Source organism: Homarus americanus, unplaced genomic scaffold (genome assembly GCF_018991925.1).
Source record: "Homarus americanus isolate GMGI-L3 unplaced genomic scaffold, GMGI_Hamer_2.0 scaffold25860, whole genome shotgun sequence".
In the NCBI taxonomy this organism is placed as follows: domain Eukaryota; kingdom Metazoa; phylum Arthropoda; class Malacostraca; order Decapoda; family Nephropidae; genus Homarus; species Homarus americanus.
The window spans coordinates 753,979-766,827 of record NW_024724693.1 but is presented as its reverse complement, the minus strand read 5'-3'; the positions used below and the strand labels follow the sequence as shown (position 1 = coordinate 766,827).

The 12,849-nt window shown below is 40.9% G+C and overlaps 1 protein-coding gene across 1 annotated transcript; it reads right to left on the bottom strand.

Moving 5' to 3' along the window:
• Nucleotides 1-1,070: 1,070 nt before the first annotated feature.
• LOC121864524 (peritrophin-1-like) lies at nt 1,071-6,209 on the bottom strand. The gene is made up of 3 exons (XM_042363596.1): nt 6,030-6,209; nt 3,945-4,406; nt 1,071-1,113 (listed from the first exon to the last, which is right to left on the bottom strand). Exons 1-3 carry the CDS (start codon nt 6,041-6,043, stop codon nt 1,071-1,073), a joined length of 519 nt encoding a protein of 172 aa, XP_042219530.1. The 5' UTR covers nt 6,044-6,209.
• Between the last annotated feature and the right edge of the window lie 6,640 nt (nt 6,210-12,849).

Genomic DNA, 12,849 nt, shown 5'->3' with positions numbered 1-12,849 from the left:
GAATGTTTTTCTCCTTTTCTTGTTCACATGCATGAAAACAAAAGGCCTGCCAACTGCAACTGTTTATACTAGTGATGCTGGCGTCACCATTCACAAGCCCGGCAGCCTCTGTGCGCAAGGTGTATTTTTTTTTAATATCTGGATTGCTATTATTTATACGAAAATGTAATATTTTTCTTCTTAAATACTAAGGAAATTATGGCATAAATTGAATTGGGTCCTAAATTAACCAGGGTCTTAGATGTGAATCTTCGTTAGTAGAACCGTCGTAATTGAAGGCTTTACTGTATTCATATTTTGTGCATTGATTTCTCTCCTTGTTATTAAGAATGTTGGAAAAATTTGCAGAATAGTGCTTTCAAAATAAATTCAGTAGTACAGTACATTGTACAGTGGTCCCTCGGTTAACGAACGGTTCAATTAACGAATTACCTCCCATAAGGATCTTCAATTCGGTTAATGAACAAAACTTCGATTAACGAAATCCTTACGACAAACACGTTTTGTTGTGAGCATCAGCTGATGGGCTAGTCTGCCAATAATACAGTAATTGGTTCTATGTTTACATTCGTTTCCAGTGGAGTAAATATCAAGAAGTTGTGCTCTTTAATATTTTTGCATTTTTTATATTAAAATTATTAGTCATTTTAAAATCTAGTGAACATGCTGATAATATATGCAGCACAGCTAGGGAACTAGTTTTTTTGTGCGTCCATCAGCCGCTTGACTCAGCCACCAGGTGTCAGTTTGGCTTGGTTGACAGTGGAGTAAACATCTATTTTGCTGATGTCTTTGAGTATTTTTGCATTTTTACATTGAAATTATTGGTAATTCTGAAATTTAGTTAAAATATTGATAATATATAGCGCAGTGCAATGTTGATTTAAATAAAATAATCTTGAATTACACCTTGTGAACTTAAAAATTTATTGGTGAAATGACGGCATCAAGCATGGACCCCCTGAAAGGTGATTTCTCTTCCATCCCCTCTTCCTTTTCTTCTCCCTTTGTGAAGTAAAAAGGCAAAGTAAAAGATCTGCATTATTGTCCAGTTTATTTAACTACTTGTGTCAGTTTACTTTTTCAAGCCTTTTCCTGCTTAATGGAGTTTGTCTGGAAACAAAAGCAAAACTTACACATTATAAAGTATTATTGTGATGTTTCCCTTCCATAACAAGACCTCTAGTATCTTGCTTCAGTATATCACCCTTCACCATACTCTCCACTCACTCAAGCATATTTCTCCTTCAGCATCCTCCTCACTTGGTCATCAACTCTCCCTCTCATGTCACAAGTATACATTTTTCTACCAATCTTTCAAGTTCTCTCAGTTTGTCCAGACCTGAGCAGACCCAGACCTGCATTTAATTTACCCTATTTATTACTCTCAATGCCTAAACACTGGCCATCATCAGTGAAAGTTAGCTGTAGGAATGGCAGTCATCATTTGTGGAAGTTTCATGTTATCAGTGCTTTATTTTTGTGCATTATGGGGGGGAGGAATGTGGAATCCTTAGCCATCGATGAAGGGTTAAGGCATTAAGCTCATCATTTCTGTCACTTTTAATTTCTTCCATTTTATGCTTCTTTGGGAATGAGTTCTCGGAGTACTGGAAGCACTGAAAACAACGCAGCTTTGGCAGTATTGTGGGAATTTCCAACACTCAATGACTTGTGCAAAGACGAGTTGTGCTTACTGCACAGTCGCTATAATATGTGTTAGAACTGATTGCCAACATTCCTTTTCTTTATTCAAGTCTTGTAATGTGCGTGTATCCATGGTATTCATTGAACACAACCTTCTTTTCACTTCCATTTGATTAAGGTTGAACAAATGTTCTTTTGATGACTCATAAGATTTTATTCTCACTAAAATACTTCCAGTCAACACAGACTTTTTTTTACTAGTTTATGTGTTGTATTTGACCTGTATAATACTAACTGGTAGAGTGCGAGGCCTGGGGCAGCCACCCCCTCGGAACGGCTCTAGTGAGGTAGATGTGTAATGCAACACTGAAAGATGAGACCCTGTTCACTTGTCATTTACCCACACTCCTCTTCAACTCTTGCACTTAAATCACTATCGCTGTCTCAGACTAAAGTTTTTCATACAGGGTTGTGATCAGTGGCGTAGCTAGAGTGTGTGCCGCCCGGGGCGGCCCTTGAGTTTGCCGGCCCCCTCCCCCCGTGACCCTACAAAAAATACATATTGCACAGTGACTCACTCTTTTATATATATATATATATATATATATATATATATATATATATATATATATATATATATATATATATATATATTAAATAGTTTGCCCTACTGTTGTCAGACAAAAGCCACCCCGATCAAAGTAGGGGGCTTTTGTCTGGGTGGCTTTCGTCTGGGGGGCTTTTGTCTGTACCCCAGTGAGGATAGTGTCTTAGTATAAAATCGCAATGCTGTGAAACAAAATCTTAATATTTAATCTCAGTACCGCAGCAAAAGTCACATCAATATTTTTTAACCAATACTTTAATATTTCTCACCTTATAGTATTATGTCTTCCAACGAAGTAAATAACTGGATCGAAAACACAAGAGAACTTAAAAGTCGTCTAGCCTCCCCTCGTCTTGTCACGATGGAGACTTGTGCAGAACTGAAGTGAATTGCTTGTAACTGGTGGATTGGTCGGCTGTACATGAACTGATATGACCCGAGACTGCATGGTTTTGCAGCTACTGGAGACGTTAATTCTTCCCTTTGTATCGGCGGCAAGTTAATCCTCGTCGTGTCTGACCTAACACCTGACCCACACCACATGAGCTCACTGGCGTACTTGTTTGAAGTTGTTTCCTTAATCCTCAACAGGTTACAGGTTGTGTGTGTGGGGGGGGAGCATAGCAAGGGTGTACGTAGCTCATGACGTGGCCGTGATGATGTGGGTCAGGTGTTAGGTCAGACACGACAAGGATTAACTTGCCGCCGATACAAAGGGATGGATTAACGTCTCCAGTAGCTGCAGATATGGGTGATGAGCAGACCCAAAAGTGCCGCCCCCCCAAAAGTGCCGCCTGGGGCGGACCGCCCCCCCCTAGCTACGCTAGTGGTTGTGATACAGATATTTCCATAACCTGGTAAGAACTATACTATGAAAGATTTTGTTGAGAAACTGAAAGTTAGTTATTACCTTTGAGTTCAGTTTCTCGAACTGTGGTCAAATGAATTAATCAAATTTCTTTCAATTTAATTTTCCAAGGTCCTTTGTGCTCAGGCGGAAAAGTCAATAAGCTATTTATTATAACTAATTTTTATTTTAGCATCTGAATTTATATAAATTCCTACTGGATAAAGAAGTACAGGGGTACTGTATAAAATTTATAGTTTTTAATCTAAAATTATTAGTTTATGCTAAGTATAGTTTATTAGTTATAAATACAAAACATCTCATATTGGGATCAATCCAAGATTTTTTTATGGAAAGCTAAATATAAACTGAAAAACAAAGAATAATATTGTCCGAGATCAGCTACATCATGGAGGTGTACCAGGAAGGATCTACACAGTGGTGGAAGAGGTACACTCAACGTGTTGTGGGTAGTCACACACCTTTAGTCTGTCATTAAATAAGAGGTCAAAAGGACAGTGCTTGAGGGCAACTGACCCATTCTGCAGACACATGAAAAAGGTGGCGCAGTCTGCAGGGTTAGCCAGCAACACTACAGACTGGGGGTTGTAGGGAGGGCATTGTGAAGCTGCCTCTGTTGTGGCTTTAGAGGCAGGTGTGGTGGTGTTGGAGACTGGTGCAGGTGTGGTGGTGTTGGAGACTGGTGCAGGTGTGGTGGTGTTGGAGACTGGTGCAGGTGTGGTGGTGTTGGAGACTGGTGCAGGTGTGGTGGTGTTGGAGACTGGTGCAGGTGTGGTGGTGTTGGAGACTGGTACAGGTGTGGTGGTGTTGGAGACTGGTGCAGGTGTGGTGGTGTTGGAGACTGGTGCAGGTGTGGTGGTGTTGGAGACTGGTGCAGGTGTGGTGGTGTTGGAGACTGGAGCAGGTGTGGTGGCATTAGAGACTGGAGTAGGTGTGGTGGCATTAGAGACTGGAGCAGGTGTGGTGACATTAGAGACTGGAGCAGGTGTGGTGGCATTGTAGACTGGAGCAGGTGTGGTGGAGACGACACAGGAGAAGTGTGCTGGATAGTCACACACCTGTAGAGTGGGGTTAAATTGGAGGTGGAGGGGACAGTGTTGGAGGATGGCGATAGAGTCCCAAGTGCACATGTAGAAGGAGGAACAATCAGTAGGGTTGGGCAGCAGAAATGGATGTTCTCTAGGGGGTGAAGGGCACTGGGAAGACACGTCAGGCCCAGCTGTGAGGTAAGCGGGGTGGCCATGGCTTACCCTGGCCACCATCACAACACACACACTAACCAATCTGAGGAACGCAAAGCAAGATTAAATCAGTTTAGTAATATTTATTATAATAACTAATTACTAGCTTTGTGTGTATATATATATATATATATATATATATATATATATATATATATATATATATATATATATATATTGCGAGGAAAAATTAAATTGAACACATAACAGCTTAGACACTTCAGATTCTCGAAGGATCTTAAGTTAAATTTCCCCCTGCCAGGAGATTTAAGAGCACGTCATTTTGTGTAATAAAATTACATGGTGGAAATACTGTTCAGAAATTTCACTGAGATGGCCTTAACTAACTCCATTCTCCAAATGGGAAACTGTGCATGACATTTGCGTTGAGACAAGTTCAAAATTAATTTGATCTCGTATATTAGTTCATTATCATCCTAGATCATTTAAGTTGATTTCCACGCTAGACACTCTAAGTTACGCCTTTTTTCAAGAAAGTTTCGAGGAAAGTAAAGAACTGTATCTTGTCCATTTTATGCCTCCTTTTGAGTAGTGTCCGCGTTTGTCCCTAGGGAAGCCTCACCCACACATTAGGCTATAAGCCCCGTAGTTTGAGAAGGATTAATTGATCTTGGCACAAGCTTGGTTTCAATAACGCCAGCAGACAGCACTCAAGTAGGTGCTATACTGTACTGAGGAGGGTAAGTTTTGAACAACATGGCTTATACCACAGGCGGGCAAGGGGAGACCTTATTGAGGTGTATAAGCATCCCAAAGGGCACTACTCAGTTGAGTGCCCTTACCTAGAGCTGGCGGACGCGCGCCCCACAAGGGGTCACAGCTCAAGGTTGAAGAAGCAGCAAGTCCGGATAACTGTGAGGGTAACTTTTCCGGAGTGAGAGTTGTTAAGTCTTGGAACAATCTGCCAGAGAGTATTGTGACGGCACCGAGTGTGAGCTGTTTCAAGACCAGACTTAACCAGCACTGGAGCAGGTTCAGCAAGGAGCCAGTACTTGCCAACAGTAAAAGTAATACTTTCGTGGAAATAAAATCCAATAATTTCAAAGTGTAAGTGGTGTCATAATTTAAAAAATATATAAATTTGTAAAACTCAACCCTGACCTGAGTTATGGACTAAGTTCAGTACCAGTCTGCCAGGGAGACTTTTTTTTTTCAAGGGGGGGGGGGATGGCCCCAGGCCGTGCCAAGTTTAGTTTAAATCCGGAACTGAGGGTGAACGCCAGTAAGGGTGAACGCCAGTAAAACCGAATGCTACTAAAGATGAACGCCAGTAAGGGTGAACGCAGTGAAAATAAACGCCAGAGAAAATAAACGCTATAGTAGACATGAATGGTAGTAAGGGCCTGAGCCGGCGGAGGCCCGGGTCCGGCTGACACAGCTCAAGGTTGATGAAGACTCGAGTCAAGAAAACTGTGCGGGCAAACTTTTTCGGAGTGAGAGTTGTGACGGCACCGAGTGTGAGCTGTTACAAGACCAGACTTGACCAACACTATAGGTACGTTAAGGAGCCGGTGCATGCCCAATACTTGCCTACAGTGCGTGACGGAGAGGTGACCGAGCGGCTAACAAGAGGGTCTGCAACCTTAACTGTACGTGTTCCCTTGTTAAATCACCAAACCTTTGGGATTCAAGACACTCTACTTACAGGATGTGTTTCATTGTTGTTGTTTTGTTGGGCTAAGTTATGACAAGCAGGTGAGATGTGGAGGCCTTGGTAGTGTAGCAGGTATGGACGCTTGGCTGTCAGTGAGCTTGTGGTGACTGGTGGTCTAGCAGTGTCTTCACATTACTATATACTGCCCTTGGTCCCCATTAATCCCTCCATCTTGGACTCACTGTTAGGGTTATTTCCGGAGATCATCAGATTACCCCGCACACAATGGTTGGTGATCGTAATTTTTCCGTGATAAGGAAGTGACGCGCGTCGATAACAAGAAGTTGCGTCACGGTGGCGTTCAATTAACTGTGGCCCTGGCAGGACACCAGATTTTGGAAATGTGGTGTAGCTTGTTCGTAGAAATATTACCTAAATAGAAGTAAGGAAAGTCAGTATTAAGCTGGTTAGATATTGTTATAAAACAGTGTAGAACGTTATCGTACCAGGTTGGCACTTGGCAGCCCATTGTTCCCGGATTAAAATGCTCAATGATGGAGCAATAATTATGTGGTTCATAATCCGGTGTGACCAAGCACCAGTAGTATAACCATATCACCACTGATTTGTCGTAAAAACCCAACACAGACATCCACTTCTGTATACAGGTAACAAACGTCCTGGGTTGACTCGTAAATACCTTGGTATAGATAGAAATGTATAGATATAGATATTCAGTAAATCGTTAAACAAGATCTCTTTAATTCAGGATGCATAATTACAGTGCAGGCATACAATGTACAGTCCACAGTGCAGGCATACAATGTACAGTCCACAGTGCAGGCATACAATGTAGTCCACACCACGTATAAGTCTTAGTGCAGGCACCACAGTCTGGTGGCTCTATTTTCGAAATAAGAAAATAATTTAAAATGTGTTACATCATTATTTTTTTATGTTTAGTACAAATATATCTAATTGACGTTTGTTTCACGTTTGTTTTTCATAATCAAATAAAGCAGAGGGTAAACAATATAAACATCGGTAACGTAAGGGTTCAGAAAGAGCTTTTCGATACATCAGACTCAATCACTCTATAACGACCCATTACACGAACTAAAATATTGGCATATAACTTTGTGTAATACATTGACTTAAGACTTGTTGATCCTTCACGGGTCCGGGAATTCGCTAATCAGGTGCAATTCTTCCCCCAGTGCCAGTGGCTACGTGTGCCTGTGTACTGTGCATGACAACAGATGAACTAGTTATACAATACATTGACATTTCCTCATTACGTACTGTATAGTGACGTCAACAAGATTACAACGGTCTTAGAGAAAGTTCACGCAATCCTGTAGTTATCACCTACTGTACGTCACGCCTTTCACACCTGATTATGTGTGATATTAACCAACTTGGTAAATCGTGTGCTTATTACAGCAACCATGGAATTTGAAGAAAAAAAAGTGGTGTTTGAAGGGTTTTGATGCGATGAGTTACATAGTCGTCACGTGATTCTATCCCTGCCACAGTTACATAATAAATTCCTGGTCTCGTCACAAAAGACTCTAGTCTCTTCATGTGTGCTTCTAGACTAATGTATTCGCACCTTGGCATACGTTATCCTAGTCTCGATATGTGTGATCCTAGCCTCGTCACGTCATCCCATCCTTGTCACAAGTAATACTATAGGCAGTTATAGTCTTATCTCATATGTTCCTAGCCATTTATAATGTCCGAGCCTCGTCATATGTGATCCTAACCTTGGCACATGTGGTTTTAGCTTAGCCAAAGAGTTAGAAAGTATAAATAATGATCTCCCAGAAATTTAGGCTTATTACTAAAGCCACAAGATGAAGTAGTTATATAATACGGTAAATCAGGCTGGTGATTCATCTCAAATTTCCTGGACTACAAAATTCTGATATTTACTTGCAGGTCAATATTTAGGATTCACTTTTAGTTGTTTAACGTTGCTTCTTAATATGAATTACATCTGAAAAACAAGATGAAAGAGTATCATTATTAGGTAGGTAGTAGGCAGCTACCAAACAGGGAGGTACTACCGCCTGGGAAGATATTGGAAGCATAATGTGTTGTCTAATGGTAGATCCTGCTGCCATATGGCATCACAAAAATTGTGACCAAGTCCCGGGCTGCTGATCTGACTTTCTGCCTCATTTACACACAATTGCGGGGTCTCAATTGTTTCTCTTACTATTAACAACACAACATACATATATAGTGTTTCTCACTATTGATATTTTTATTTTTTGTTTTGAATTTATTCATGGCTCTTTATTATTACAGGGGGTATTATTATTATTATTATTATTTATAATTTTTATAGACTTTTATTATTACTGTATGTGTATTTTCTTTTATTATAATTATTATTTTTTTTAAATATTGTTATTAATTTTATTATTATTATTATTATTATTATTATTATTATTATTATTATTATTATTATTTTCTTTTATTATAATTGTTATTTATTAAATATATTTATATTAATTATATTACTAGTATTATTATTATTACCATTATCATCATCACTGGCATTATTATTATTATTATTATTATTGTTTTATTATATTTTCGCCCCCTGGGCCTTGATGTGGGTCATTAAAAATGACCCGTGCCCGGGTGGGCTAATTCCCTTAAAGAAAGAAAAGAATTAATATACAGAAGTGAATCCTGGCAATAAATTAGTGGGGCATACTAATATCCAACCCATACTGTACTTATAGATGATTCCTCTTTTATGTCATGAAGCGTTTCATAAGTGTAGTGCTCACCCATTGGATAGTTGTAATTCTGTTTGTTCTCCAAGATGCACCAAGGACTGCATAATTTTACTTTTGCATTTATCCTCTTCGCCACTGGTCTACTGCTAGCCGCTTGGGCAGTTGGTCATGTCTCTGTTACGCACTGTTGGCATGAACCGGCTCCATTATCTCAGTGGGCCACATGAGTGACCTTCCATTATCTCAGTGGGCCACATGAGTGACCTTCCATTATCTCAGTGGGCCACATGAGTGACCTTCCATTATCTCAGTGGGCCACATGAGTGACTCCATTATCTCAGTGGGCCACATGAGTGACCTGACCTCCATTATCTCAGTGGGCCACATGAGTGACCTTCCATTATCTCAGTGGGCCACATGGTGACCTTCCATTATCTCAGTGGGCCACATGGTGACCTTCCATTATCTCAGTGGGCCACATGTGACCTTCCAGTGTGGGCCACATGAGTGACCTTCCATTATCTCAGTGGGCCACATGAGTGACCCTCCATTATCTCAGTGGGCCACATGAGTGACCTTCCATTATCTCAGTGGGCCACATGAGTGACCTTCCATTATCTCAGTGGGCCACATGAGTGACCCTCCATTATCTCAGTGGGCCACATGAGTGACCTCCAGTATCTCAGTGGGCCACATGAGTGACCTCCATTATCTCAGTGGGCCACATGAGTGACCCTCCATGTTCAGTGGGCCACATGAGTGACCTCAGTCATGAGTGACCTTCCATTATCTCAGTGGGCCACATGAGTGACCCTCCATTATCTCAGTGGGCCACATGAGTGACCTTCCATTATCTCAGTGGGCCACATGAGTGACCTTCCATTATCTCAGTGGGCCACATGAGTGACCCTCCATTATCTCAGTGGGCCACATGAATGACATTCCATTATCTCGGTGGGCCACATGAGTGACCTTCCATTATCTCAGTGGGCCACATGAGTGACCCTTCATCATCTCAGTGGGCCACATGAGTGACCCTCCATCATCTCAGTGGGCCACATGAGTGACCCTCCATTATCTCAGTGGGCCACATGCTAGATCAACGAAGGTATTTAGTAAATTCAAAGAGAGAGATACATTCTAAGTTTTCTCAGTGAGAAGACTACGAGTGTATTATATATTCTCTCACTAACGATGACACTGACATGTTTTACCCTGATGACGACGACAACGAAACACGAATCACGATTCATGAGAGATCATGACACTGACCAATAAAGGATCTCAAATCAGGTGTCAGAGCTTTATGGGAGTGAATGAACCCGTCTCATTACTGTCAGAACTTCTCACAGTAATGAGACGGGTTACTGTGGGAAGTCCTGACAGTAATGAGACGGGTTACTGTGGGAAGTCCTGACAGTAATGAGACGGGTTCATTCACTCCCATGAAGCTCTGACACCTGATTTGAGATGCTTTATTGGTCAGTGTCATTTCTTATGAATCGTGTCATACTGTCAGTTTCGTTGCCGTTGTCGTCGGGGTTAAAACGTGTCATCGTTGGTGAAGAAATATATAATAAAGAGGTATGTGGTAGACAAGACAGGTTGTAATTGTTGAGGTTATTGTGTTAAATATGAGGATGTACAAATCATTCCACAGCCTTATTTGGCGGAATACATAGACATTGTTGTAGTTAATTGGGAAATTAGAACATTTGCCAGCAGTGTGTTTACAAACATGCATCTGGCTCAACCCTCTGGCAGTAAAAACATAGGAAACTAAGGTAAATATTAAAAGTCGCCAACACCTACTTATATAATGAGTCTTATATCGTTAAGATGTGTTATATATTACATTGTGTTCCACAACCTCTCCTGTGTCCCTTGGGTAAGTCAGAGAGCTAATTGGGGACATGTACAACAATGATCTGTGCAGGTGGGGTCGATATTTTACATCTATGGTCTCATACTGTTTCCCACAAAGTATGCACAGAGCTACTGTTCATGTGGATGAGTCCTCTGAAAAGATTATGATCACTTTCTATTAATACACCGGTCTTTCTCTCGCTGTTTTTAATATGTATTTTGTAATGTTTAGACAATTCTAAGACATTTTTCTTCTATGATATTTATGGTGGAAATTAAGGACAACCGAGATATTAATTTTTCAATATTATTAGATTTCCTCGGTCACAAGTGTCGCCATGATTTGTTTACATCTGGCACCGGTCTTTCTTTTGATATTAGAAGGTTTTTCCCAGGGTATTTGACGAGTTTCGAACAAATTTTATATTAACTTCCATCGGAAATCAGTTTTTTTTTAGATACCTCCCACCCCCACCTAACAATCTTAACGGCAATTGATAGGCAAGGGGTGACCTAATTGTGGTGTACAGTATAAGCACCTCAAGGGGCACTACTCAGTCTAGTGTCCTTACTTGGAGCTGGCGGACGCTCGCCCCACAAGGGGTGACAGCTCAAGATTGAAGAAGCCTCAAGTCCAGAAAACTGTGAGGGCAAACTTTTTCAGAGTGAGAGTTGTGAACTCTTGGAACAATCTGCCAGAAAGTGTTGTGACGGCACAGAGTGTGAGCTCTTTCAAGACAAGATTTGACCAACACTGGAGCGGGTTCAGGTACATTCAGGAGCCAGTGCAGCCCAGTACTTGCCAACAGTAGGTAGCAGAGACGTGACCAATCGCCCAAGCGGCTAATGAGCCGATCAGTGGTGAAGAGGATAAAAGTCAAAAGTTAAAGTTGGTGTGATTTAATCGATTTGACCTTTATTTCTGGAGGAAAGTACCCATTTTATAGTTATTCCCCCCAAAAGTATGGAAAACTATACAATTCATTTCTGACATTACATGTATTATTCTTTGCCCCTGGTTGAAATGGGGTTAGAAATGTTCCAAAAAAGGAGATATAAAGGTTGGTGATGGTAGTGTAGCATACTGTATGTGGCCAGTTGTCAATTCTCTTTGGTTGTCTATTGTCTCTTTGTATGGGCACACAAACGTATGTACATGTAGATACCTCACACTCAGGAATGAGGTAGAATAGAAACTCAATGCATTTTCTGTATATATATTGTTGTACAGTGAAGTGCTAAGGAGTTACTAGGTGATGACTAGTTTGCTCAAAGGTCCTGTTGGGCGAGGAGCTTTCTGAGGGAGCTGGTTGGTGAGGCGCTGTAGAGAGGTCTTGCTGGTCCAGTAGGTCAGAGTAGAATGGGCTCCCTGGCCAGCCACGCCTGTATTTATACAATTCTGCCACCTCAGAAATCAAGGCGAGCGTAGTGTGGGAGCCAATCACAGAGGAGAACGCGACAGGTGCCCGGCACTCTGATCCTGGCATGTCGTGGGAAGCTATGGCCTCTCCTGGCGTTGCTACGTGTGCGTCTGCACTGGGGAGTAGGTCTACTGGCATCGCTGGCTGTACGCTGATTGGCGCGCGGCAGGAGCTCAGTCGTCAGTTGTAGGGGAGAGGATCCACTGCAGTAGAAACAGTCAGCCGTGTATTGGCCGAAACTGCAATAATGCTAAATAATTTATTCTCTAGCTTTTCCTTTGGAAATTTATATTTTTCTTGTATTTTAGCCAATAAAATGACCAATAATATTACTTGAAGTAGAGGGAAAATGTGGGGTAAACCTAATGTTTCCTAACCTTTCAAAACCCTAAAACTATAAAAAGTTTACCTTTTTTCATATTTTCGGTATTTAGTGTGTGATGGTTTTGTTTTCGCTGATCAGATAAGGAAGGATTCATAAGCTCGAAAGTGATTCTTACCATTTTTACAAGTTATGTAAGGTTAGGTAAGGTTTTCAAAGGTTTGTTTGGTGTTCTTTTTAAGTATTTAACCCCACATTTTCCCTCTACTTCAATTAATATTGTGGGTAATTTTATCGATTAGATACTGTACTCAAAAAATATAAATTTCCGATGGAAACGCTACAGAATAAATTATTTCTAGTTTTCTCTTTCTCCCTATATAAATATTAACCAATGATACATCGAGTGAGTATTTGAATCATTTTAACTTTTGTAAAATTGTAATACCTATACCCCTTTCATATATGTACAGTACAGTCAGTACTGTGTGTCAGCTGGTAGAGGGAGC